The 27538-nt window shown below is 45.2% G+C and overlaps 1 protein-coding gene across 2 annotated transcripts in view; it reads left to right on the top strand.

Annotated features, from left to right (window-relative positions):
• Positions 1 to 27538, top strand: part of auh (AU RNA binding methylglutaconyl-CoA hydratase) — a 223712-nt gene that overhangs the window by 84831 nt on the left and 111343 nt on the right. For both annotated transcript variants that reach the window (XM_033017749.1, XM_033017748.1), the window contains exon 4: positions 2911 to 2997. In XM_033017749.1, the coding sequence (XP_032873640.1) occupies positions 2911 to 2997 (87 nt within the window). The remainder of the gene's footprint in view (positions 1 to 2910; positions 2998 to 27538) is intronic.

The raw sequence follows: 27538 nt of genomic DNA, 5'->3' as shown, positions 1-27538 counted from the left end.
ATTTCTTTTCTTCGGTATTCACCAAGGAGAAGGATATTGAATTATGTGAGGTAAGGGAAACAAGTAGAGTAGCTATGGAAACTATGAGATTCAAAGAAGAGGAAGTACTGACACTTTTGAGAAATATAAAAGTGGATAAGTCTCCAGGACCGGACAGGATATTCCCTAGGACATTGAGGGAAGTTAGTGTAGAAATAGCAGGGGCTATGACAGAAATATTTCAAATGTCATTAGAAACGGGAATAGTGCCGGACGATTGGCGTACTGCGCATGTTGTTCCATTGTTTAAAAAGGGGTCTAAGAGTAAACCTAGCAATTATAGACCTGTTAGTTTGACGTCAGTGGTGGGCAAATTAATGGAAAGGATACTTAGAGATAATATATATAAGCATCTGGATAAACAGGGTCTGATTAGGAACAGTCAACATGGATTTGTGCCTGGAAGGTCATGTTTGACTAATCTTCTTGAATTTTTTGAAGAGGTTACTCGGGAAATTGATGAGGGTAAAGCAGTGGATGTTGTATATATGGACTTCAGTAAGGCCTTTGACAAGCTTGGTTAAGAAGGTTCAATTGTTGGGTATTAATGGTGGAGTAGCAAGATGGATTCAACAGTGGCTGAATGGGAGATGCCAAAGAGTGATGGTGGATGGTTGTTTGTCAGATTGGAGGCCAGTGACTAGTGGGGTGCCACAGGGATCTGTTGGGTCCACTGTTGTTTGTCATGTACATCAATGATCTGGATGATGGTGTGGTAAATTGGATTAGTAAGTATGCAGATGATACTAAGATAGGTGGGGTTGTGGATAATGAAGTAGATTTTCAAAGTCTACAGAGAGATTTATGCCAGTTGGAAGAGTGGGCTGAAAGATGGCAGATGGAGTTTAATGCTGATAAGTGTGAGGTGCTACATCTTGGCAGGACAAATCAAAATAGGACGTACATGGTAAATGGTAGGGAATTGAAGAATGCAGGTGAACAGAGGGATCTGGGAATAACTGTGCACAGTTCAATGAAAGTGGAATCTTATGTAGATAGGGTGGTAAAGAAAGCTTTTGGTGTGCTGGCCTTTATAAATCAGAGCATCGAGTATAGAAGTTGGGATGTAATGTTAAAATTGTACAAGGCATTGGTGAGGCCAATTCTGGAGTATGGTGTACAATTTTGGTCGCCTAATTATAGGAAGGATGTCAACAAAATAGAGAGAGTACAGAGGAGATTTACTAGAATGTTGCCTGGGTTTCGGCAACTAAGTTACAGAGAAAGGTTGAACAAGTTGGGGCTTTATTCTTTGGAGCGCAGAAGGTTAAGGGGGGACTTGATAGAGGTCTTTAAAATGATGAGAGGGATAGACAGAGTTGACGTGGATAAGCTTTTCCCACTGAGAGTAGAGAAGATTCAAACAAGGGGACATAACTTGAGAATTAAGGGACAGAAGTTTAGGGGTAATATGAGGGGGAACTTCTTTACTCAGAGAGTGGTGGCTGTGTGGAATGAGCTTCCAGTGAAGGTGGTGGAGGCAGGTTCTTTTTTATCATTTAAAAATAAATTGGATAGGTATATGGACGGGAAAGAAATGGAGGGCTATGGTCTGAGCGCAGGTATATGGGACTAGGGGAGAATACGTGTTCGGCACGGACTAGAAGGGTCGAGATGGCCTGTTTCCGTGCTGTAATTGTTATATGGTTAAATGGAAGTGTCGGCACTGTGATAAGGCTGCGGCTCGCCTGCAGTCTGTCTGTTTTTACTTTTTTGTGTTGTTTTTTTTGTCTAGTTTAGTAATTGTTTTGGTTATTAGATGGTGTTATGTGTGTGGGGGTAGGGTGAAACAGGGCTTTTTGTCTCTCCCTTCGGGGGAATGCAACTTTTTTATCGTATCCCCCTTCTCTTCCCCCGTCTGCGCTGGCCTAATGGCGGAGCTGGCGGCCTCCAACCTGCGACCGACCTCGAGGGTCCGGAGGTAGAGCCAGCCAGGACTCACCAACGCGAGGCTGGCCGTCTTCGAGCTGTGGCGACGTCCGGGTAGCGGCACGACAGCACTCCGGTGAGGGCGGACGGCGCAGGGCTGAGACACTCCCGTGCGGGCGGCACGGCTACCGGCTGGAAGGCGCTCCCGTGGGGGCAGCCCGGTGCGGGGCTGAGACGCTGCCGTGTGGGTGGCCTGGCTACCGGCTGGAAGGCGCTCCGGTGAGGGCGGACCTGCTCCCGGCTGGAAGGTGCTTCCGTGGGGGCAGCCCGGTGCGGGGCTGAGACGTTGCCGTGTGGGCGGCCCGGTGCGGGGCGGAGACGGTGCTCCGGTGGCTGAGGTGGCGTTCTGGCGGCGGCGACCTGGATCCGGGGCTCGGCCGCGGGCCAGTGGAGGACAATGTCGGGAGCTCGCAGGTCACAGGTTGATGCCTGATTTCCGGAGCACCCGTTGCAACAGCTGCGTCCGCTGGACTGGAGGGCGGCAGCTTCGACCACCCCCGGGCCGCGGAGCTTGAACCGCGGGACTGACTTACCATCGCCCGGTGGGGTAACGCCTCGGCGCAGAGGGAAAAGAGGAGGGAAGAGACAGTAACTCTAAGACTTTTGCCTCCATCACAGTGAGGAGGTGTTTGGTGAACTCACTGTGGTGGATGTTAATTTGTGTTTATTGTGTGTTGTTATTATTACATGTATGGCTGCAGGCAACAGCATTTCGTTCTGACCGAAAGGCTGAATGACAAATAAAGGATTCAATTCAATTCAATGGTTATATGCATTTTGTTTTACTTGCATAATTTATTTAAATACATGTATATAAATCATCTGACTTTGAAAGAAGATATCTTGTTTTTCCACACTGTTTATAGCACTTTTGAGAAATTCAAGATCTTTGTCTCAAGTTAAGAGGACATTCTGTATGAACCAGATTTATTTATTTTGCAGGTGCTGATTTGAAGGAAAGAGCAAAAATGCAGCCCAGCGAAGTTGGTCCGTTTGTTTCCAAGGCCAGAAGTTTAATTAATGAACTCGGTAAGTTGTGATCCAGAGAATTATGAACAGTTGCTGTGAATATAATATTTGGAAATCTATACATAACTATAACTCTGATCTTGTGCTCTTCCAGTTTGCACGTTTTTTCAATTTGCGCAAAAACGGTACGCGATAGAGCTACGATCTTTCGTCAGCTCACGCACCTTTCTTCTGTGCTGCGAGTGCAACAAGTTTTGTTCTGATCGGTAGTATATTGTAAAAGTTAGCGAGGTTTAAAAATTGTAAAATCGTGCACAGATCGATCTCCTCTCCTGCAAGTCAGTGCGGCACAGATTGATCTCTTCTCCTGTCACTCCCCGGGACAGTCTGCCCCTTCCTACGCCATCACCACTTTACTGGAGCTGAGGGATGCTGTGAGTGGCCGACGGAGGTCTCCAACTGGACACAATTTTCGGAGATGTCGCCAAACGGAAAGCTGAGAGTCTGATCCCGGCGGAGAAGAGTGTCCAACGCCCGCTGTGAGTCCCAAACGCACCGCCATCACAATGCCCCGCACCTCCAGCCCCTTTCTCATTGGTCCCCTTCGCTGGCTCCTGCCCCTCTCCCCGTGATACCCAACCCATGGCTGTTCCCCCGTCTTTTCTCCGAGCTCTCCCTCTCTCCCCCCTCCGCCCACACGCCGGCACGGCCGTAGCTGCTGGTGCTTCCCGGCCGATCCGAGGCCTGGCTCTAAGCGTACCTACTTCTCTGGGGCACGCAAGAAGGGAGAGGAGCGGCAACCTCGAGATCCTGGGGAGGTGAGGAGGGAGAGGGGGAGGTGAGGGGATAGAGGGAGAGGAGGGGAGTAGGGAAGGGAGAGGAGTTATGGAGGGAGGGAGGAAGGGAGGGAGTGACTGAGAGTAGGGAAAAGAAGAGGTGAGGGAGGGATTCGGGGAGGGTAGGAGGAGAGGGAAAAGAAGAGGGAGGAGGGAGAGTGATGGAGGAGGGGGAATGGAGGGAGAGGAGGGGGGAGATAGGGAGTGGGGAATAGAGGGGGAGGAGGGCACTGGGGGAGGTGCGGAGGGATAGTGGGGAGGATCGGGGAGGTGAGGAGTGGGGAGGTTGGGGATAGAGGGATAGGAGGAGGTAGGGAGGGGAGAGGAGTTATAGAGGGAGGGAGGGAGTGACTGAGGGTAGGGGAAAGGAGAGGGGGAGAGAGAGGTGAGGGAGGGGGAGGGGAGGAGGAGTGGGGAAAGAAGAGGGAGGATGAAGAGGAGGGGGAGAGAGTGCTAGGGATGAGGGGTAATGAGCTGCGCCTGTGCAATTGCAGCTATGGGTGAGTGGTGGAATATTGTGTTGGGGACCAAGCCTCCTGTGTGACAGTGAACCAACGGGTCCCACAGTCTAGTATGTCTTAAGGCTGATATAAAATATGGAGATTGGCTGGGGGCAATTATGTTTTTGAAATACTTTTACCATGTGTGTTTCTTATGTTTTTGCTTATTGTGATAAACTTTATTAAACTGCTGAAACAATGCCTTATGAAATTACTTCATTTAAAAAATATATTTTGTGTAATGAGAAAAACAGATTATTATTAGCTTACAAACTGGCATTTGTTAGGAATTTAAAACCAAGTTAAAATGGAAGATTAAGTGAATAAACCATTATACATGAATGTCAAATCAGATAATATTCAAATATCCGAAAAATGAGGTAGATTCAGAACAGTTTCAATAACTAATTGGTGTGCACAAGGCCAGAAGGATGTCAGTATCAGCAAAATTGCTTCATACCACAATATCTACTCTTATACCAGTATATTGTACATTCCATTACTATTGACCAGCATATTGTACGTCACATGACCAACCGAAGGTCAACGAAGTATGTGAAAAAGCATGTCAGGAGTAATGTTGATTATTATTGAAACTACGGTACCAACTTGGTCAAGGTACACTGGTGGTTGGGGATCAAAGAAAGGCAGCTTAGAGGGCTCACTTCTGTAGTTCCTATCTGCAATGAGTTCAAAGCAGCATCCACTCTGCATAATCTTTGAAGAGCAATGGCTATGCTTTTGAATCCTGGCGCACTGTATATATTGCAGGGGAAACCTCGTTGATCCAATGTTTAACTCATGGTAGTTTGCCACAGAAACTTTTAGATATTTAATAGAAGGAATCTAGGTAGCTTGTATAACTAATTTATTCTTGGGCAAATCACTTTGCTTAACATATTTCAGGAATGCCTCTGCATACAAGAATGGGGTTTTGGAGAATGCAATCCGCTGCTTAGTTTTCATTCATTTTCTGACATTTCTATAGTGAAAGTCAAGCAGTTTATTGGTACTGCTATTACTGCAGCAAGAAAGCACGTGACACAGCAGAAAGAGGATCTTGGTAGCAGATATAGAGGTTAAACCATTTCTAGACATGCAATCATGGACAATAATATTGTGCAGATTCTTTCAAGGATCACACTCTACAGTTTGCAGCCAGCCCATTCGCATGTACTAGTGATTTGGAACCTGTGGACCTCATTGCTGCTAAACATTTTAATTTGATTTTATCCATGAGCTAATTACTGGTATAGTCATTTTTCTCAAGTTCCATTGAACCTCATGCAGAAGATAGTGAAAGACTTGATTTCTGTATTCATAGAAATATTCTTGGAGAACACCTTGGAGCAAGCTACCAATGGGGAGCTTCTGCATAAGGACACAACATTATCGTACCACCTGTGCAATGATAACCTTCAGAAAGTGTGTCTATACATAACTTTATGACCCTCGTAATTGAAAGAGCTAATGGTCAAATCTAAAATGGAGTCGTTCTTCTACAAAAGCATGATCTAGTAGAACAAAAAGAGAGAGAGAGAGAGATCTGGATCACTGTCCATTCACAGTTCAGACCACTCCTATTTTGAACATTAGCCCACCCACCATCACATCAAACTACTCCCTTTGTTCATTTTAAATTCTCACTCCAACAAGACGACTTTTGCAATTTAAAGGCACTGCAAGCCTTAAACCTTCCCAGTCCCAGTTCACAAAGTCTCCCAGGGGAATTTCTTAAATTGTTAATTCTGCAAATTGGTCCCCACAGAAACAAAGATACTTTTAAACAGAATGGCTTTTGTCAGACAAGGGAGGGGAATGTCTACAGAATGTCTCTAATGTTTTGCACGATTTTTTTGGAAACGAAGGGGCTGCGCCACTCTGGCCCACTACTCTCGGATAAATCTGATGTATGTTTTCCCGTTCTTTTGTACTAGTTTTCTTTCAATATTCGAAGGGTAGTATTTGTTCAAACCCCAAGCTATTTCAAAATATTCTAGGATGTTCTTTCAAGTTGTCACTCATCCAAATTCTGGCTCTTATAAGATTAGACAGATCTTCAATTTCTTTCGCGTTGTCACTCATTCAAGTTCTGTTTCTTATCTAACTAGAAAGCTCACTGTTCTTTTCAAGGCTATGCTGCCAAGATAATGATAGCTCTATCCTACGGTGTTCATTTCTCCCAAAGCATATCGGGATACTTGACATCCAGTCCCAGGCTATAATTATATATCTATACTAGACCAAGTGCAGACCCATTGGGTCTGTTCCCCCAACGTGCGGTTGTGGGGGGGGGGGGGGGGGGGGGCGGCGGCATGCAGTGTCACACACACTAACTATCCCCCCCCCCCGCACTCACGCTAATTACCACCCTTGATATTATATTAATATTATTAATTTGCTCCTGTTACCCCATAACCACCCTATCTACTGACGCATAGCCCCCAACTTGCAGTCACATCTAGAGAGAGGGGGGAGGGGGGTGGGGTTAGTGAGTGAGGGCAGAGAGAGAAGGGGCAGAGACAGAGAGAGGGGCAAGAGGGATGGGGGGTGGAGAGGAGGAGAAGAGGGAGGGTGGGTGAGGGGGGAAAGGTGGGGGAGGAGGGGAGGAGAGAGAGAGGGTGAGAGTGAGGGGGAGAGAGAGGGGGTGCTGAGAGGGTGGTGAGGGGGAGAGGTGGGGAGCAGGGAGGGGGAGGGAGGGTGGAGGGAAGAGGGTAGGGGTGGAGGGGAGGGGGTTTAAGGGAGGGAGGGAGGGTGGGATGGAGGGGAGGAGGGTAGAGAGAGAGGGGGAGAGGGGGGAGATAGGGGGGGGGAGGAGAGAGGGGGGGTGGAGGGGGGAGAGGGGGAGAGAGGGTGTGCTGAGGGGGGTGAGGTGAGGGGAGGGGGAGAGGTAGGGAGCAGGGAGGGTGGAGGGAAGGGGGTAGGGGTGTGTGGAGGGGAGGGGGGTTTAGGGGAGGGACAGTGGGGGAGGGGATGGAGAAAAAGAGGAGAGGGGAGAGGGGAGGGGAGAGGGGGGGGGAGAAGGGGGGGAGAGGAGGGGGGGAGAGTGGAGGGGAGAGGGGGGGGAGAAGGGGGGGAGAGGAGAGGGAGGGTGGGAGAGGAGGGAGGAGAGAGGAGGGGGGGGAGGGGGGGAGAGAGGAGGGGGGGAGAGGAGAGGGGGGGTGATGGGGAGAGTGGGGGAGAGAGAGGAGGAGAGAGAGAGAGAGAAAGGGAGAGAGACAGGGGGGAGAGAGAGAAAGAGAGAGAGAGAGAGGGATAGGGAGAGAGAGAGGTGGGGAGAGAGAGGAGGGGAGAGAGAGAGCGGGTGCCTTTTTTACTTCAACCCAAACAACCATTTGCAGGCAGTGCTTTTTTCCCTCAAACTAACCATATTTTCATTTTCAAACCACATTATGGGTACTCACAGCTGTGGAGACATTTGTTCAGTGTTATTCAGAGCTCTGATTGAGGCACACCACTTGCAGAGACTGATTGAGGCACACCACTTGCAGAGACTGATTGAGGCACACCACTTCCTGGTTTTATAGTCCCTCCCCCTCCCTCCAGCAGGGGCAGCAGAGAGAATGGGGAATTTTGTAAAAACATTAATATCTCTGTCATTTTTCATCGACGGGAAAAATCCTCGGCACACATGCGGCGGAGGGGTATTCTGAGCGAGGTGGCCAAAAATGACGGCCGTAGGTGGCGGCGTTCTCTCGGAAATCGCAGCACAGAAGGCCAAAAGCGGTCAAGAACAGAGATTTAGTAATATAGATAGATATATGACCCTTTTGATGAAATGGTCCGTGTCAGATGCAATGGGATGTCATTGAATGAGCTTGCAATCTATGAAAATTAATTATTTATTCTTTGTTTTCTCTTAACTAAGTTTTTTTTCCTATTTCTTACCTTTTGAATTGAGTTCAAATAGAGACCTGAATTCCACGATGGCCACGTGGCATTCAAGTAGATGTGTTAGATGAGATTGCAAATGCCTTTATCTCAGAACAAAATCTGTTAATTTGAAATTGTAAATTTGGGGAGATAGATTGGAACAATTGGGAATATTTTTTAATTGATTTTTTTAAATAATGATCTATTTTTAAAGGGCCTGCCTTATAGTTAGTTAAATAGTGATCTCACATCCCCCACCACCCGAAGAATTCTGGATTAGTGGAGGGAATGAATAGGACACTAAAGAGTGTGGAAGTTAGATATGACCTACAGGCCCACAGCAATTAAGCACAACCTTGTCAGTCTTGCATTCACAGGGGTTGAAAACGCAGAAGCCACGGCCAGTTGAACACAGACACAGTCCATACTACTGGGATCGGACAAAATTAGGACTATGTTGGAGGGGACTGTACCAGGTGCTACTATGACGACACCAACCGCCGTGAAGATTGAAGATTACTCCCATTGAAGACATCTGATACGATTGACTATAAATGGAAGAGAACCAAGAAAGGACAATGGGGCTATTGACCCTACTTTTTATCCTGAGGTTGGCCCAGATGGGCTGGACTTGGGGAAACACTCCTGCACCAAGACATCCTGAATAAGGCTGACAACTGTCCTTACGTTTATAATACTGACCAAGATGGATCCATTACCACAGGTTCTTGAAGTAACCAGAAAAAGGTGGCAGCTTATCCCGGAGCTACAGAACGAGCTGAAACAAATGAGAAATGTGCTCACCAATGCCCAGTCTGAAAAATGACCATCTCGCTTCCATCACACAGCAGCTGAAGGAGAGCAATCAGATTGTGGAGTTGAAAAGCCTTGATTTTGGAATGCATCTCAGTTACAGAACTGGATTGAGGTAAATCCCAGCTGGGATCATAGTGAGGAGCTGAGTCGGGATGGATCAGACAGCCAGTTGGCATTGATGGAGAAGGAAGAAGAATGCTGGTTTCACACGCTGATGGACAACTTGGGAGAAAGAACGACGCGATTTGTGAAAAGAAACTACATTTGTGATGAATGTAGACAGACTTTCAAACAGCGGAAACAACTGTCAATTCAACAAATGAGCCATACTGGAGCAGTGTGAAGTTTGTGGTTTCCAGTGCAGGCAAAGAGCATCCTTGAAATACCATATGACCAAGCACAAGGCAAAAGCTGAACTTGAATTTGCTTGTGACCAATGTGAGTAGCGGTTCAAGAAGGCTCACAATTTGAATGTTCCCGTGTCCATGGTTCATCCCTTGACCCAAAATACAGATAAAAACAAACCTATTGAAATTGAATCATCAGCTAAGTATAGAAACATTAATTAAGCAGGAACCCAGTTAATAGTTATTCAACAGCTAAATGATGAGTCTAAAGAATCTTGCACCCTTTTTCAGTGTCAGCAAGACACAAAAGATTAACATGAATAAATACAATCAAGCCAGGCTCACCTAAAATAGGTAGAGCAAAGGAAAGGTTAGTGTGGAGAACATAGTTCTGAGCATTATGGCACACCAGTTCCAGAGACAAAGTCCAATGTCTGCAATGGGATAGAGGTGAATCAGGCAGAATCCTAGCAATTGGAAGGACTGTTCAGAACTCCGATAACAGAGGGCCACAGTTACATCCTGGACATGCATTCAAGTCGCAGCGTTGTTTTGAATGAGGGACAGTGCCCATCCAGTAGAAATAAGGACTCAATGGAGGAAGTTCTGGATGGTTCAATAACTCTTTCACCTCGGAATGGAACAGTGACTGAAAATGGTGAAGGTGATAATGTTACGAAGCATCAACCTGTCCCAGTGTTAGCAGACTTTCAGCCTTGTACATACAGTGGAGCCACTTCGCGGTCGATGAATGTGGATAACTTGGAATCCCCATTGAAGAAGGATATGTTCTTGTGCTAAGATCCTGAATATACTGAGTGCTCTTGGGAAAAAGTTCAGGTACAAGATGCAACTCAACCATTCAATGTGAAAAAAACCCAGTTCACTGCAATGAAGCATATTGTTCTATAAGAAATGATGTGATGAATGCTGTGGTGGATGTTTGTGTTACATTTTGTGTGTTCTTTATTATTGTATAGCTGCTGACAACCCAAGTGGTGGGGCGCTACTCTGTGAGCGACTCGCGGCGCGCTGCTCCCGTATGTTTGCATGTTTTCTGAGTTGTTTAGTGTTTTTCTGAGAGTCATTAAGTGCGGTATTTAACGACAGCAAGTATGACTACCACGGTAATCTTTGTACTTGCTTTTGAGATCTGTTCACACTGTGTGTGCTCGCAGAAGTCTGTGTTGTATGACTGCTTGTCAGTACATTGTTCTGTTTGTATGTGGAGCCACGTCAAAGAAGATTTTCTGTTGCGACAGACAATAAAGTTTTCTGAATCTGAATCTGAATGTTGTGGATGGATTGGAGTCCAGTGATCTTTCTGAAAGGTAGTTATCAAGTGAAGATTACAGAGAAATAAAAGTTAGGAATGGTTCTTCAGATGAGGCTTTTCAACCATATTGGAAGAAGAAGAGTAAGTTAACAGTTTAGAAGTACAATATTAAGGATGTGAAGAAACAATCTGGACAAAAACATGGCCGGAAACCAAAGTCAAACTTGGAAAGGAAAGATTTCCCCACCATGTATTAATGTCAGTATAAGGGTTGCTGTGCTGTTTATAGAGGAGTTGACGGACTTAAGAAACGTATAAAAGAGCAGCATGACGAGGTGCATGAAAGACCTTGCCCCCACCCAGGACGTAACAAGGTGTTTCTGATTGATCGCTACCTGCAGCGCCATGTAAAGCTGATCCATACAGAAGAAAGAACATCTTTACAGATCAGGAGGAAGTTCAAAGCATTTGGTCACAACTTCGGAAAGACAAACCACATTTGATCAACAATTTTGAAGCATTTTGAACTCTATCGTATGACCAAGGGTCTAGAAAGAGAAAAGCTGAAGATTTTGAAACAGATGGACCTCTTGAAAGTGATTATGCCTAACCCTATCCAGCAAGACAATGACAGACCTGGTGGGTAATCAGTGTGATGACAATCAGGACATTGATGAGGATGGCAATGATGGTGTTTCTGATGAGAAGGACAATTGCGGTTTTGTTCCCAACCCTGACCAGATCGATGCCGATGGTGACAGCAGAGGAGACACCTGCAAGGACTTTGACAACAACATCCCAGATATCTATGACTTGTGCCCCGAGAACAGCGCCATCAGTGAGACTGACCTGAGGAAATTCCCAAGGGGACGATGCAGATCGTTTCTAACTGGGTAGTGCGCAACAAGGGCAGGGAGTTACTGCAGACCGCCAACTCTGACCCTGGCCTTGCTGTTGGATTTGAGGAGTTCAACGCCATCAACTTCAGTGGCACCTTCTACGTTAACACAAACCACAATCTATGGTGGCTTTGTCTTTGGCTTCCAGTCCAGCAGCCGCTTCTACGTGGTGATGTGGAGGCAGGCCACCCAAACCTACTGGGAGATGCTGTCCAAACCCACGGATACGCATAGCGTCTAGATCAAGGTGATGAACCGCACCACGGGACAAGAGGGGGGGAGCACCTCACCTGTGCAACGATCTACGAATAGACTGGCATCATCCTCGGACAGGTGCAAACTTTATGGCACAACCCCAATATCGGCTGAAAGGATTACACCGCCTACAGGTGTCACCTGATCCATCGACCCTAAACAAGCTTCATCGGGAGTTTGTCAATGAAGAGAGTGAGAACTGGTTGCCATACCATTGGTTTGATGGACTTTGGGGTACTATTGAACTGGTAGCTATACCTTTGGTTTGGTTCACTTTCGGGTACTGTGATACATTATGGCTCTATCATTCTGCTAATCATTGCTCTAATACTTGCGACCATTGTGTGTACCTACCGAAGACTGTGAATGTTATCATGTTTGATAAAAGAAAGAGGGAATGAAAGAGCTAATAGTCAAATCTAATAGTCAAATCTAAAATTGAGTCGTTCTTCTGCAAAAGCATGATCTAGTAGAACAAAAGAATGGCTCTGTGCCAAGTCTGAATGACTTTGTAAATGATATGGACACAATATGGAGGACAGGTTATCTTTTCAATAAAGACATTAAGATGGCAGTCTGCGTAATAACATGTGCTTCATTCAAGGCCATAAAGAAGCCAAGATTGAAAAAAATAGCTGACGCTCCAGAGATAAGTAATAACTTGTTATTGGATTAGCTTGATTTGGACCCAGCTTTCCTTTATTCTGAAAGGCTGCAGAATCTTTCAGTCATGCCATATTCAGACTTGGTAGGAGTGTTTTACTGATAAGAAAAATGTATAATTGTGCTAGCTTTCCTTTGTTCTGTGAGTGGAGCCCGAGAAGCACTGAGCAACGTTTGTGCTCATTGTAATCTTGCCACTCCTGTCTGACGAATCAATTAAAGATTGCCATGGTTTACCTTTAACAGTTTTTGTTGCTATCTGCTTTTTAAGAAACAAACTTTGACAGTAATTATACATTGTTTTAGCAGGAAGATATGCGAAGTATCTTCAAATTGAGTCAGCACCACAGCATATCAGCCTTGACTCATTGAATCTGTGGTTATGGGTATCCTTCACCAAACAACAGCCAATTCATTTATTTCATTATATGTCCTTGATAATCCTAAGTCAGTTGAATTTGTATAGCCTTGGAGGCATCTGACTTGATAGAAACATGGAAAATAGGCGCGGGAGTAGGCCATTTGGCACGTTGAGCCAGCACCACCATTCAATATGATCATGGCTGATCATCCAAAGTCAGTACCCCGTTCCTGCTTTTTCCCCATATGCTTTGATTCCGCTAGCCCTAAGAGCTAAATCTAACTCTCTCTTGAAAACATCCAGTGAATTGGCCTCCACTGCCTTCTGTGGCAGAATTCCACAGATTTACAACTCTCTGGGTGAAAACGTGTTTCCTCATCTCAGTCATAAATGGCCTACCCCATGTTCTTAAACTGTGACCTCTGGTTCAGGACTCCCCCAACATGGGAAACATTTTTCCTGCATCTAACCTGTCCAATCCCTTAAGGTGTGGTTCAAGCAGACAGTGACTTCACTGGAATTCAAATGGAGGGATGCAACACCTAGCATTAAGCCATCGAGAGCAGTTGCTATACAGGAAACACTATCAATTAGCCAAGGTGAGCACTGCAAAGAGGACCACAAATTTGAATAGAAGGCAAATCATTGGAGTCATAGGTAGGTTGACATGACATTTAACTAATGAAGGGCATTGAAGGGAATTCAGAAAGAGATCCTTGCAGTAGAATATGGCAAGGTAATGTTAACCTGATCCATCAGCTGGCCAGAAGATAGACACAAAATGTTGGTATAACAGGCCGCAGCTCTGGATAGAAAGAATGGGTGAGACCCTTCCGGTCGAGACCCTTCTTCAGACTGAGAGTCAGGGGAGAGGGAGACGCAGAGATATGGAAGGGCAAGGTGCGAAAAAGAGACATCGAACGGGACGAAGATCAAGGAAAATGCAGAATAGATTATTGTTAGTTTGGGGAAGTTGACGACAAAGCATACAAAGGTAAAATATAATCAGGAGGACAGTCAGACTGGTCGAAGAACTAGGATGGGGAGGGATGGAGAGGGAGGGAAAGCAAGAGTTACTTGAAGTTGGAGGGGTCAATATTCATGGCAAAGATAGATACAAAATGCTGGAGTATCTCAGTAGGCAGGGTGGGTGACGAAATGGTTGACGTTTTGGGAGAGACCCTTCAGACAACAGTCTCTGTGTCATGGCAGCCTCTCCAGATTAGTTTTACATTCCAGCCCAACGTTGCACTCAATGTCCACGAGGAAATTGGAGAAGGAGCACATAGATTCTTACCTGTTGGGACACGTTCCCTCTGAAACACGGCAGAGGATTGATGCCGCACAGGGCAGGTCCAGGGGACTTTCCCCTGGGACTCGTTGTGCCAGGCCTGAACATTGTTGGTGAACTCATCGTAGTAATATCCCCAGGAATGCCCATGATCAACTCATCCTAATGGAGTAGCTTCTGACTTCAACTTTCCATTGCGAATGCCTGCAGTCTGATAAAGTGGGTATGGAACATAGACAGGGACATGGCTTGAGACACACTGATGGGAGGCAAAGTGCTGAGGCAACCCAAGATGGCGCCTGCCTGCGGCGACTTTTGCGGAGCTCCGGAAAATAAAAGGCTCAACTACAATTTCCAACAACTTACCTGGATCAGAAAAACGGCAGATATCGGTGCCGTTTCGGACAACCTGCTTGAGATCCTCAAGGCTCTCGCAATTTCGCGAACTCCCGCAGCTGCGGGAACCTTGGACTTTAAACTTTCCCACGCTGGCTGTGGAACTCCCGACCCGACTGCGGATCACAGGTACTGTACCTTGAAACCCCGGGATGACCCCCAGAGCCGACGGGCTGGATCTCCCAGCAACAACGGAGCTGGAGCTGCAGCTGCCGACCTTGAGGGAACCCCCGTTCGTTACGGAGCTGGAGCTGCCGTCTGTGAGGGAATCCCCGTTCCAGCGCAGGTCCGCAGAAACAGCAGGTACTGCAAGTACAGCACCTGGAAACAAAGGGGAAGCCTCCATTGTGTCCGGAAACGTGGCCGTCGGGCAGGACTCCAGGTCAGAATGAAGCGCAGGGGACTTCGGCCCCCTCTCCCTACTATCCTACTGGCTAATGTACAGTCCCTTGAAAACAAAGTGGAGGACTTAAGGGCAAGGCTGCTTTATCAAAGGGAGCTGAGGGAATGCTCTGTGTTCTGTTTCACAGAGACATGGCTCACCCCCAGCTCCCCAGACTCAGCGGTCCAGCCTGAAGGGTTCTCCATCCACCGCATGGACCGTACCCTGGCATCTGGGAAAGGGAGAGGAGGGGGCGTCTGCCTCATGGTCAACTCTGCGTGGTGTTCCGACGTGGCAGTCCTGTCCAACTCCTGCTCTCCACACCTCGAACATCTGGCGGTGAAGTGCCGTCCCTTCTACCTCCCGAGAGAATTCACCTCCGTTATCCTGACCGCGGTCTACATCCCACCCCAGGCAGACGTCCGTCTGGCACTGGAGGAGCTGCAGGCCGTGGTCAACAAACACCAGACGTCTTACCCCGAGGCATTTACCACCATTGCTGGGGACTTCAATAAGGCGAACCTCAAGAAATCACTCCCCAACTTCCACCAACATGTCTCCTGCTGCACCAGAGGACCTAACACCCTCGACCACTGCTACACCACCATCAAGAATGCCTATCGTTCTATCCCTCGCCCTCACTTCGGTAAGTCCGACCATACCGCGGTGCTGCTTCTTCCTGCCTACAGGCAGCAATTAAAGAGCGCACCCCCAGAAGTGAGGACAGCACAGAGCTGGTCGGGGGGGGCAGAAGAACAACTCCAGGACTGTTTGGAGTCTGTAGACTGGGCAATGTTCAAGGACTCGGCAACGGACTTGAACGAATACGCCACAGTCGTTACAGACTTCATAAAGAAATGTGTGGAGGACTGCATCCCTACAAAAACCTTCCGAGTGTTTCCCAATCAGAAACCTTGGATGAACTTTGAGATCCGCACTCTCCTGAAGTCCAGGCACAGGGCATTCACTTCCAACGATACAGTGGCCTACATGAAGACCAGATACGACCTTGGTAAGGCCATCAAAAAGGCCAAAAGGGACTTCTGCTCCAAACTGGAGGACGAGACAGATGTTCGGCAGTTGTGGCAGGGTCTGAATGCAATCACCTCCTACAAGGCAAAACCAGGAGGCAGCTCGAATGCCGGTGTAACATCACTCCCTGACGAGCTCAATGCGTTTTACGCACGCTTTGACAGGGAGAATACCGATGTGCCTTCCCGATCCCCCATTCGCTGTGATGGCATTTCAGTCTCAGTTACAGAGGCCGATGTCAGGAAATCCTTCAGAGGGGTGAACCCCCGAAAAGCACCTGGACCTGATGGTATACCCGGCCGTGTTCTAAAAACCTGTGCGGACCAACTGGCGGGAGTTTTTTACGGACATTTTCAACCTCTCACTTCTGAGGTCTGAGGTCCCCACCTGCTTTAAAAGGGCATCAATTATACCGGTGCCCAAGAAGAGTAAGGTGACGTGCCTCAATGACTATCGACCAGTAGCACTAACGCCGGTGGTGATGAAGTGCTTTGAGAGGTTGATCATGGAGCAAATCAACTCCTACATCGACAAAAACCTGGACCCACTGCAGTTCGCGTACCGCCACAACAGATCAACGGTGGATGCGATCTCGCTGGCCCTCCACTCCGCACTGGACCACTTGGACAACAAAAACTCATATGTCAGGCTGTTATTCATTGATTACAGCTCGGCATTTAACACAATCATCCCCTCCAAACTGGTTACCAAACTCGCAGAACTGGGTCTCTGCGCATCCCTCTGCAACTGGATCCTTGACTTCCTCGTCCACAGACCACAGTCTGTTCGTATTGGTGGAAATGTGTCAGCCTCAATAACAATCAGCACGGGAGCACCTCAAGGCTGCGTGCTCAGCCCCCTGCTGTACTCACTCTATACCCATGACTGCGTAGCGAACCACAGTGCGAACTCCATCATCAAGTTCGCTGACGACACCACTATTGTGGGGCGTATCACTGATGGGGATGAGTCAGAGTACAGAAGAGAGATCGAGCAACTGTCCATATGGTGCCAGCGCAATAACCTGGCCCTCAACACCAGCAAAACCAAGGAACTGATTGTGGACTTTGGAAGGAGTAGGAGGGGGACCCACAGCCCCATTTATATCAACGGGTCGATGGTTGAAAGGGTCAAGAGCTTCAAATTCCTGGGCGTGCACATCTCTGAAGATCTTTCCTGGTCCGAGAACACTAATGCAATCATCAAAAAAGCACATCAGCGCCTCTACTTCCTGAGAAGATTACGGAGAGTCGGATTGTCAAGGAAGACTCTCTCTAACTTCTACAGGTGCACAGTCGAGAGCATGCTGACCGGTTGCATCGTGGCTTGGTTCGGCAATTTGAGCGCCCTGGAAAGGAAAAGACTACAAAAAGTTGTAAACACTGCCCAGTCCATCATCGGCTCTGACCTTCCTTCCATCGAGGGGATTTATCGCAGTCGCTGCCTCAAAAAGGCTGGCAGTATCATCAAAGACCCACACCATCCTGGCCACACACTCATCTCCCTGCTACCTTCAGGTAGAAGGTACAGGAGCCTGAAGACTGCAACAACCAGGTTCAGGAATAGTTACTTCCCCTCAGCCATCAGACTATTAAACCTGGCTCGGACAAAACTCTGATTATTACCAACCACTTTCTGTTATTTGCACTATCAGTTTATTTATTCATGTGTGTATATATTTATATCATGGTATATGGACACATTTATCTGTTTTGTAGTAAATGCCTACTATTTTCTGTGTGCTTAAGCAAAGCAAGAATTTCATTGTCCTACACAGGGACACATGACAATAAACTAACTTGAACTTGAACTTGAACTTGATAACTTAGTGGGGATGTTGTGTTCAAGTTCTGTCCTGCCGTTTGGACTCTCATGACATATGCAGCTGTGTTTTGGGCCATATTGCATATAGAAATGTGTCAACCCATTTGCCAAATTCTACACTGTAGCTCCAAGTCAGTTCTGTGTTTGCAAAATGCTGTTTTTTTTGCCATTGGAGAGACATCTATTCTCGTAGCATCTCTGGGTTGTGTGTTCCTGGAGAACCATTAACTGCTCTTGGATGGAACCCTTTTGTTCACTTTTGTCAAGAAACTCCTCCAGGATAACTGAAATACAATTTTTTTTCAGTACCAGCCGAGATAGGACATATCAGCTCCAGAGCATAGCATTCTCCTAGCTTCCCATGGTGTCTTCCACCAGTTTGAAGACTGACTTATATAGCCATCTTATTGTGTCTAGCATGCCAGAAAATGAGCCGTATTTCACTATGAATCTGTCTAATGCCTCACTGTTGTGGTTTTGGAGGGCATCGTGAAATGGGTAATAATGAATGAGATAAAGATAGAAGTTTTTAATATATTTTTATAATGTAATATTGTGGCCAACGTATATATGCAGTAAGTTGATAGTACACAGAATATTTTGCCAAAATCTAGCCTTTGAGGCAGATCCAAAACATTTTGATGGATAATTAAATAAAAATTGTCATTTAATCAGACTCATGCAACACAGAAAATGACTTGCCCTGTCCATGCCAACTATTAAATACCATCCTAATAAATGATAAGATGAGATAGACACTAAGTTATAATAAGAGAGTAGGGAAATGTTAGCATTGGTTACTTTAGTTTAGTGTATATTAGAGATACAACACGGAAGTAGACCCTTCAGCCCTCCGAGTCTGTGCCAACCAGCGATCCGCATACACTTGCACTATTGTACACACTAGGGATTTTTACCAAAGCCAAATTAACCTACAAACTTGTACGTCTTTGGAGTTTGGAAGGAAACCGGAGCACCCGGGGAAAACCCACACGGTCACACGGTCACAATGAGTAGGAGAAATTACTAAAAGAGTGTGATGCAAGGCTGATTTTCTCAGAATCGTCCAGCTTATACATGGGTTTCAATGGCACTATTTTTTGTGTGGTATTGTGTGTTCTCGTAGTTTGCTCAAACTAATGAAAACCTTTAAAACTGAGGGAGTTCTCTCTGTTGGTTTGTTCCTCCATGCCTTGCATAGTCCTGCAGGCAAATGTATAGCTTATGTTTTGCTGGTAAACTTTGTAAGTATAGTTTACTGAACAAGTGGGCAAGCTATATAGTGGAACAAATAAGGTGTTATTTGCTACAATATAGATATTATTTAGCTTGGACACAGTTCTTTGTTGGGTTTTTGGATGTAACATAAGTCAGGGTGCAAAAGAGGGAGAGGAAATCTTTAGTTTCCTGCATTCTTTACTCAATATATTGCTATGTTGGCTAGCTTTATCTTGGCTATCTTTCACAGGCAATTAATCATTTTCCTCATCTGCCTCTATGTCCTCAACATTTTGGAAATGCAATTACCCTGACAGCAATTTCCTGCCAGGTCACCACGTTTCCTCTAAGTAGTTGGCTGGGATGCCAAAAAAGAAATGTTCCATACTGGAGCTAATTTCTTTCTTTCTGGACCTGTTTCTCCCTTTGCTAGTAAACAAAATCTCAAAAATACTTATGGGCAGCTCCAATCCAATATAATCATTATGTGCTCATTTTAATATTTTACTAATCTTATGGAGTTCAAGATATCTCAACGGCTTGCTTATTCTAAGTATTTGATATATTTCATTTGATACGTTGGAATACAATCAATTTTTATTTTCCTGTCATGATTTATGAAATATGCCATTCACATGTACTCTATTTAGCAATATTGTCAAGTTCAAATTTATTTTGACCATGCTTTGTTCACGTTGGGTAGTCAGTGTTAAAGCATTTATATATCTGCTGATAATTGTCAAAAAATATTCAACAGTAAAGCATTGGAGTGCTCTTTCTAACTTAACATTTTTTTGTAAGTAAAATGACCACAGGTTGTATCTCTTGATTTCTCTCACACAATTTTTTTAATGAGACAGAGAACATTGCTTATATTCTAAATCTAGGTTGTTTCTATAAGTTGTATTGCAAAATACATTATTGATTGAAAAGTTGAAATTATAAGTGATATTTATTTCTTGCTCCTGTAGATTCATTGTAATTACGGAGAAGTGACTGGTTGTTTACGTTCAATGCATATGAAGCGGTTTTTGTTGATCGTCTGTATCCAAATACCTAATTTTTGAAAATTGCATTTTGGATGGGGGAATATTCTAGAAGGAAAGGGCCTATAAAACCAACTGCAAAGGTCAATATTATACCAGAAGTTGGGAAGCCTTTGCAGCTTGATCGGGCAGGAGTAATGGAGGCTTGTTAGTATATGGGAGGGCACAAATGTTTTAAATCAGAATTTAAGACTGGAGGATGATGAATTGGTGGTGGAGAGGAACAAGTTGGTTAATTAAAAGGTTATGCAATTTTTAAAATGGGAATTAATGCGCGAGTGGAATAGAGAATAGTATCCATCGGACTTTAAAAAAAATTAGCCTTCCATTAATTTGTCTGCTTTCAACTATTGTTTCAACTGGTATTGTTTGTGTGGAGTTTGCATGTTCTCCTTGCGATCACATGGTTTTCTTCCCACATCCCAAGGATGTGCACATTGGTAGATTCATTGGCAGTATACATTTCCCTTAGGTGAGTGGAGAAATCTGGGAATGTGGCATGAATTTAAAAAATAGGATTATTGTATATGGATCCCTGATGGCTGCTCCAGATTCGGTGAGCTGAACGGCCTGTTTCAACGTTGTGTAATTCCACATGGAACCAGGGTTGTTCTTCTGGGGATGTGCCAATTCATGACTGCCTCTCTCCAATGCCCTTGCCTCTCGAGGTCTAGTTTAATGTCTGATGCATCCAATTCATGCACTTTGTTTTTCAATAGTCATAAGGTGTAGATTTTGTTTTTATTATTAGCTGGGTTGATTTTTGTTTATCAATTAAATCAGACATTTCACAATTCCAGTATTCCTATAATTAATGTTGATTCTCATGTAGTTTGCTCTTGGTTCCTTGCAGCAATATCAGATTAATCTTAATTTGTTGAGATTCCAAGCAACCTTGGAGAATTTTCACTGTTTCCTGCACAACCTAGATTAGCAATGTTACAAAATATTGAGATTTTAAAAATCAAGTCTTTAATTTATCCCATCAGATAAAGCATAAAAAGAAGTTTAATTTGACACCTAATTCACTTTCATATCTTCAGTATTAAAAAAGTTATGGCAATTTTCATACTCGGAAATTGGCATCTTGTTCCCTATTGCTTTTTCATTGACTTAACACAAAAGCTGTGATCGAGAACATTTAAAATCCGATAACTTTCTTAAAATTTAAGAGAACTGAAAGAAATATTCAGTTATTCTAGATTGAAGCATTCTGAAACAAATATGAAACAATCTTACTTAGATGACTTGAAATTAAAGCATATAATTAGTTAGTTACCTAATTGTAGCTAATTACAAAATTCAATTACTAGATCTAAACATCTATCCATTTCTTAAAAATAGATTAACATTTTTAAATAGCCTAAGTGTCCAAATAACATTCACACAAGAATTCAGAATATAACAGTTTTTAAATCTCATTGTCATGGGTTTATAGGCCAAATGGAAGGAATTTAATGTTTAATACCTGTAAATTAATGGCCATTTAAATCAACTTGCGAGTGGGATTTTCTGGAACGGGACCATTTGGAACGCTGAGGTTGCGGTGATTTTAGTCCCCATATCGGCAGCAAATACACTGCCGGTTCGTTCGGGGACTAAATCACCGTTTCGCAACGTATTATGTGAATTAAATACATCTTAAGAAACACTTTTATACATAAAAATAAACTACTTTCTTTTACCTGGTCCTCCATAAAATCCGTCCCCGTTGTCGGCATTGGCGGCTTCAGAAGCTGATTTCAAAATCATTCCAGCGATTAACTTGGGTGAATTTTTTATAAAAACACACAGAACGGCCGTAGGAACGATTCTTTAGCAACATCTTGCACTCTAACTAATATAATTCAGGGCCAGGTCGGAAAAAACCCCGTTTTAACCCCGCCCCCCCCCCCCCCCCCTCAAACTCGCCAAAATCGCGCACACGGCCAGTGGCAGAATTGCAGCGCCGCTGAAGGTAACTTTTGTAACATACCTACCTAGATGTAATCATTCACTGAAATGTGGCAGTTTGCTTTTAAGAATGATTAGGGGATGTGGAAATAAAAATGTTCATCAAATTAATCGAAAATGAGATGGTAGCACAAAGTCAAACTTTTTTTCTGAAATCAATGCACGCCATAGCAAATATTGAATTGATGAGGATGTAGAGAATCATGGGTTTGGTCAGTGAAATTGTGTTAGGGTTATCAGTATAAACACTATTACATGCAGTGGAGCCTAATTTGGAGTATATTGTGTGCAGTTCTGATCACACCATTGCAGGAAAGATGTGGAGACTTTCGGGTATAGAAGATATTAACCAGGATGCTACCTGCATTAGGGAGACGTGCATCGTGTAGATGGTCAGAATCTTTTTCTGAAGGTTAGAAGGGGAAAGTTTAAAGGATATGTACGGGGCAAGTTTAGGGAGGTAGATACCTAGAACTCATGGTGTGGTGATGGTGGAAGTGGATACAATAGTGGAGTTTAATAGTAAGATTAAACAAGAACTTACCAGTTTGAAGTTTGATCTTTATTTTATGAGGAGTTACGTTGAGGGATTACATGAAGAGCCCGCCAGCCCGCATGCGCATCAATCTTCAAAGCAGCGGTGTGAAATCACAGATAAAAGTTGTTGAACTGAATATAGTAAGATTAGAGAAACTAGAATACCAGCTGACCTTTATGATAGAGGATTGGGAGTGGAGGGCACGTAATCCCTCAACGTAACTCCTCATAAAATAAAGATCAAACTTCAAGCTGGTAAGTTCTCGTTTAATCTTACTATTTTACTTCGGAGTCACGTGAGTGACTACGTGAAGATTTCAAAGCTCTGATTTCATGCCGTGGAAACGAGTCTGTGCGTCACACACTGCATCAGTTGACCAAGGATGAGTGAACATTAATAATGCATTCAGACATGACATAGATATAGACATGTTGATGCTTTTTAATGAACAAATTGATAATAGTAACCCCCCTCACCCAGGAGGAAACTATAAAACAGAACCTAAAATAAAGTTGGCAAATACCCCCGGTCTGGCAATGGGTTAGTTCTAAAATGTTTGGAAGATCGTTTGTTTGATCATCCTGCAGCCGCTAGGAAGTGGTCCCGCGAGACGTCCATAACCCTGCCGCTGATGTTGTTGCAGCCCTGGTGGAGTGAGACTTGAAAATGTCAGTGTTCAATCCTGTATAAGCCAGAACCCGTTTTAACCACCTGGAGATGGTCTGTACTGATACCTTCTTATGAGGCTTGATGTAACTAACAAACATTGCTAGTTCAGAGTCTCTCAGGCTCTTAGTGACCTTAACATACTGGTGTAGATGTGTGACCCCACACAACCGAAGGTCCATGGGATATGCCAACAAATCTAGTTTGAGACCTGATGCCCCTGGTCTACTCTGCTTGACTAAGTTATAAACATAAAATGTTATTTTGCCTGCAGATGTAATCATCCTGTCCAGTCACAGCTTATGCAATGACTGGACCTGTTGCACTGAACTCAGCGCCATGAGCATAACCACTTTGTAAGTGAGTTTGACCAAGGACAGGGATGTAGCTGGAGCCCACCGGCGAAGCGGCATACCACAATGTTAACATCCCATATCTCTGCGTACCTGGGCCTGGGAGGTTTCGAGTTGAAGATACCCTTCATAATCTAGATATCAGAGGGTGAGACCCGACAGAGTGGATTCGGCTCCCAGCAGCCAATATGATGAGAAGGCACATTTGGCACAGTTAATGGCACTATAACTTAATGACTGTCAAAGACCCATATAAAACTGAACTTCAAAACGTGAGTCATCGTGCCGATTTATATGTAATATTAGTATTTAAACAAAATACTTTGCAATTCCTTGTGAGGAAATGTACTGCTTATTTGGTGCTATCCCTGCAATCTGCAGTGAGCACGTCCATGGTTTGGTTTGACAACCCGAGCCGCATGAACGGTCTTCTCAGAGTCTGCAAGTCAATGAATTGATTTTATCATGCAGAGGATGGTTTCCCGAGTCACGGCTAAACCAGCAAATTATTGTGTCTAGAAATAACCATATAAGGTTCTATATCATTCCCAACATCAGCGGGAACCATGGCTGTATAGGCCAATCAGGCACTACGAAAATGCCTGAAGCGGGAACTTGCTGAATTTTTTGCAAGACCCGTCTGATGAGGCAAAATGGAGGAAGACATAAAAGAACATTCCTCCCCAGTGTAGCGAGAATGCATCCATCGCCACTGCTATGCCACATATTTTTTGCAACTGGTGATTGAGCCTGGATGCAAACATCTCGAACTTTAGTGTTCCATTGAGCCACAATGTCATTAAATACTTTGTGATCCAACATCCATTTTGTGTTGTCATTGATTTTACATGATGATACACCAGCGCCAAATGAGGTTAGGTAAACTATCACCGGATACTTTGACTTGATTGCACCCATGTGATTAACATTTCCACCACCAAAGTGTATCAACTTGGAGTTGAGCATGCAGATTATGCATATTCGCACAAAACCTTTAACCCACAGAATGCACCTAGTGTCTATAGGTAGTTGATACCATATAACTGAAGAATTGGTAACTCATGCAAGTCCCATCCGTCTCCGTAACTAGATATGGTATTAGTAATTTTCCATCTTTGAGCAATAGCATCAGTTTGTAATTATAGCTGAAGATTTACTGACGAAAAGTTAGTGGAGCAATGCTGACTACTGTTCGTCCACCATAATGACTTTGATAGTTTCAGATGGTAATAGCATAGGTACTTGAGAACTTACTCCTTTGCACGCTGTAAGTGCTAATAATGCAAAGGCCCAAATAGCACAGCTGAAAAGCCAATATATTGCCAATTACACTTGATGAATATAAGGCTGCTTGATAACAAGGTTGTTACAAGCTTCAATTAATTCCAATCTCTTGCCTCAGGGCGGAGTCATAGACAAATTAATAGAGTTAAAGGTAAATCCCAATCATCAATAATTTCAGTTGGTATCAACTTAAATTTAACTGGATGGATGAGAAACCCAATTTCTCAAATATAGTTTTGTGGCTGATACAGCTAATTTAGCAAAATACAGCGTTTTAGAATATCATCCAGATAGGCCATAACAATTGTTTTTTAGCTCTGAGCAGCCGAAGCACTGGTTTTAATAATTTGGTAAATAACCTGGGAGCCGGAGTTAGCCCATTTTGCAACGCTTTTAACTGTTATCATTGCCCCATCCAGCTAAATTTCAATATCTCCGGTGATCCCTGTGAATGGAAACTGATCCCATGGAAATTAGACAGTCACGAAGTTTCCTATTCAGAAATGTCTATACTGCACATGCGATTTGAACCTGTTGACAATGAACAGGCCACGTCTGCCACAAGCCTGCCTTGAAAGGCAACTCCGGCTATATTTCCGAGAACTCTGGCCAATTTCCGTGCTTGTCTCGCTTGTATACTGTGCAGTATAAGCTAATCTCATGTTATCATTAAACAGATCTGAATCTCATGTTATTGTCATTTGTACAAAAAACAAGTGTAAATATTACCAACTTGTAAATGGTCCACATACCCCATGTTTCGGAAAGAACCAGACCCACCTACCTCCATGGTTACCGGTGGTCTTATGGTAAACCCAAAGGCCCCTGATGCGGGCTCTATTTCCATCCTTGATTTGGAGAATAGGACTGCTGGGGTGCGTGGATCCCATATTTTCCCTGAGGACCGGTTTGGGCCTTGGCCTGAAAAACCTGTGCCCAGCTTTCAAGCTGCCACCAGCTTCAGTGAACCGCTTCCTGCCGATGGAGGCGTGGGGTGTGTTGTCGCCGACACAATGAAGCTTTGCTCGTCGTTGGTACCTTGATTAGTCCGACAGCTTTTGTTTCCTCCCGGTCTTACCTGTGAAGAGAAGACTCGGCGGCTGGACTGGACAACACCAGGCCAGTAATCATTAAAATTTGTTGGAGTTTCATTTCCTGGGTTTTCATGCCGCCTCCAATATCACCCCAGATAGCGCTGTTCACTGCCGGCATTTTCAGGAACAATTTAATGATAGCTGCTGTTTCGCGAGGGGAACTCTGGCCCATCCGGATTTTCTGTCAATGGCTGGAAGCGAGCTCTTCCAGCAGGAGCTCCTTCGTTTGTGAGGATATCGCAACCCTTGATGCCATGACAGAAATTTCTGGAACCTCACGCATGTACTCCAGTATGTTCACCGGACATACTTCCGAGTTTGGAGTCAGTTACCAACTGATCCCTCGCACTCACCTTCACAGAGAGGGAGATTTGTAAGCAGCCCTGAAAGAGGTGCTGCCGCAGGCCCTCGAGGAGACCTGCGCTGATATGGCTCCTCCATGGGCCATATCAGGATGGAGCATCACCTTAGTGGGATGAACGCCCTGCGGACGCTATCCATGCTCCATCTGGATAAAAACGTCCGAAGACGTACCCATGTCGGATGGGAACCCTCCTGGCCTGACTCGTCCCAGTCTAGGCCTTTCAGACTCCGTTTGGCTGTACCCCTCTGCAGGCAGCCGAAGTCTGAAGTCGCCGCCGGCTTCACGCACTACCGTGGTCCGTAGCCGTGTCTTCCCATGGTCCCCGTAGCCGGGGATCCCCCGAGCCGGGTTCCCCGCGGTCTTCCCATGGTCCCTGTAGCCAGGTTTTCCCACGGCTTGTGTCTTATCGCGGTCCCCGCAGCCGGGCTTCCCTGAGCCGAGTTTCCCCGCGGTTTCCGCAGCCGGGGTTTCCCCGCGGTCCCTGTAGACGGGATTCCCCGCGATGTCCGTAGTCGGGTTTCCCCGAGCCGGGTTTCCCCGCGGTTTCCGCAGCCGGGCATCCCCCGCGGTCCCTGTAGACGGGATTCCTCGCGATGTCCGTAGTCGGGTTTCCCCGAGCTGGGTTTCCCCGCGATGTCCGCAGTCGGGTTTCCCCGAGCCGGATTTCCCCGTGGAGCCGGGATTTCGACCCATGAACGTTCCCAGCAGGAACACTGTAAAGAGCTTCCTGCAAGGAAAAACAGACCTGGAAATAAGTTGAAAACTTACCTTCAGGCTTGAAACTTACCGCTGGTGGAGCAGCGCGCCTCCAGCCAGTCGTTGCGCTATGCGATAGACGATATGACGTGCATGCGGGCTGGCGGGCTTTTCACATAGTCACTCACGTGACTCAGAAGTAAAATAGACATTTAGATTGGTGCACAGGAATAAAGATAATGTGTGGGCAGAAGGGATTAGTTTAATTTGGCATCATGTTCAGTACAGACATCATGGGTCGAAGGGCCTGGTCCTATGCTGTACCATTTCATGTTCTATGATGGGTGGGCAAATATTCTCAAAGAGAATATTGGAGGAGAATTTGTTTGCAGTGTAGTTATCCAAAATTTGAGGATTCAATGTTCAGATTTTTTGGGGGCAAGGGGACCTTGGAAATCCAACAGAAGATTACCAGGAAAGCCTAGGAATGTCTGCACTTTGAGGACACGTGCCTATCTCTGGTATGTCTTCTTCTGTGAGTTGAAGGATAAATAATCGTATCCTTTCCTTGAGTAACAGTGGTCAGGAGCAGTAGTGTGGAATGAATTTTGAGCCCAGAAAGCTACAAATATTTAAAC

This window comes from Amblyraja radiata, chromosome 3 (genome assembly GCF_010909765.2).
Source record: "Amblyraja radiata isolate CabotCenter1 chromosome 3, sAmbRad1.1.pri, whole genome shotgun sequence".
In the NCBI taxonomy this organism is placed as follows: Eukaryota; Metazoa; Chordata; class Chondrichthyes; order Rajiformes; family Rajidae; genus Amblyraja; species Amblyraja radiata.
Note: the sequence above shows the minus strand (reverse complement) of the source record. Positions and strands in the feature narration are given on the sequence as shown.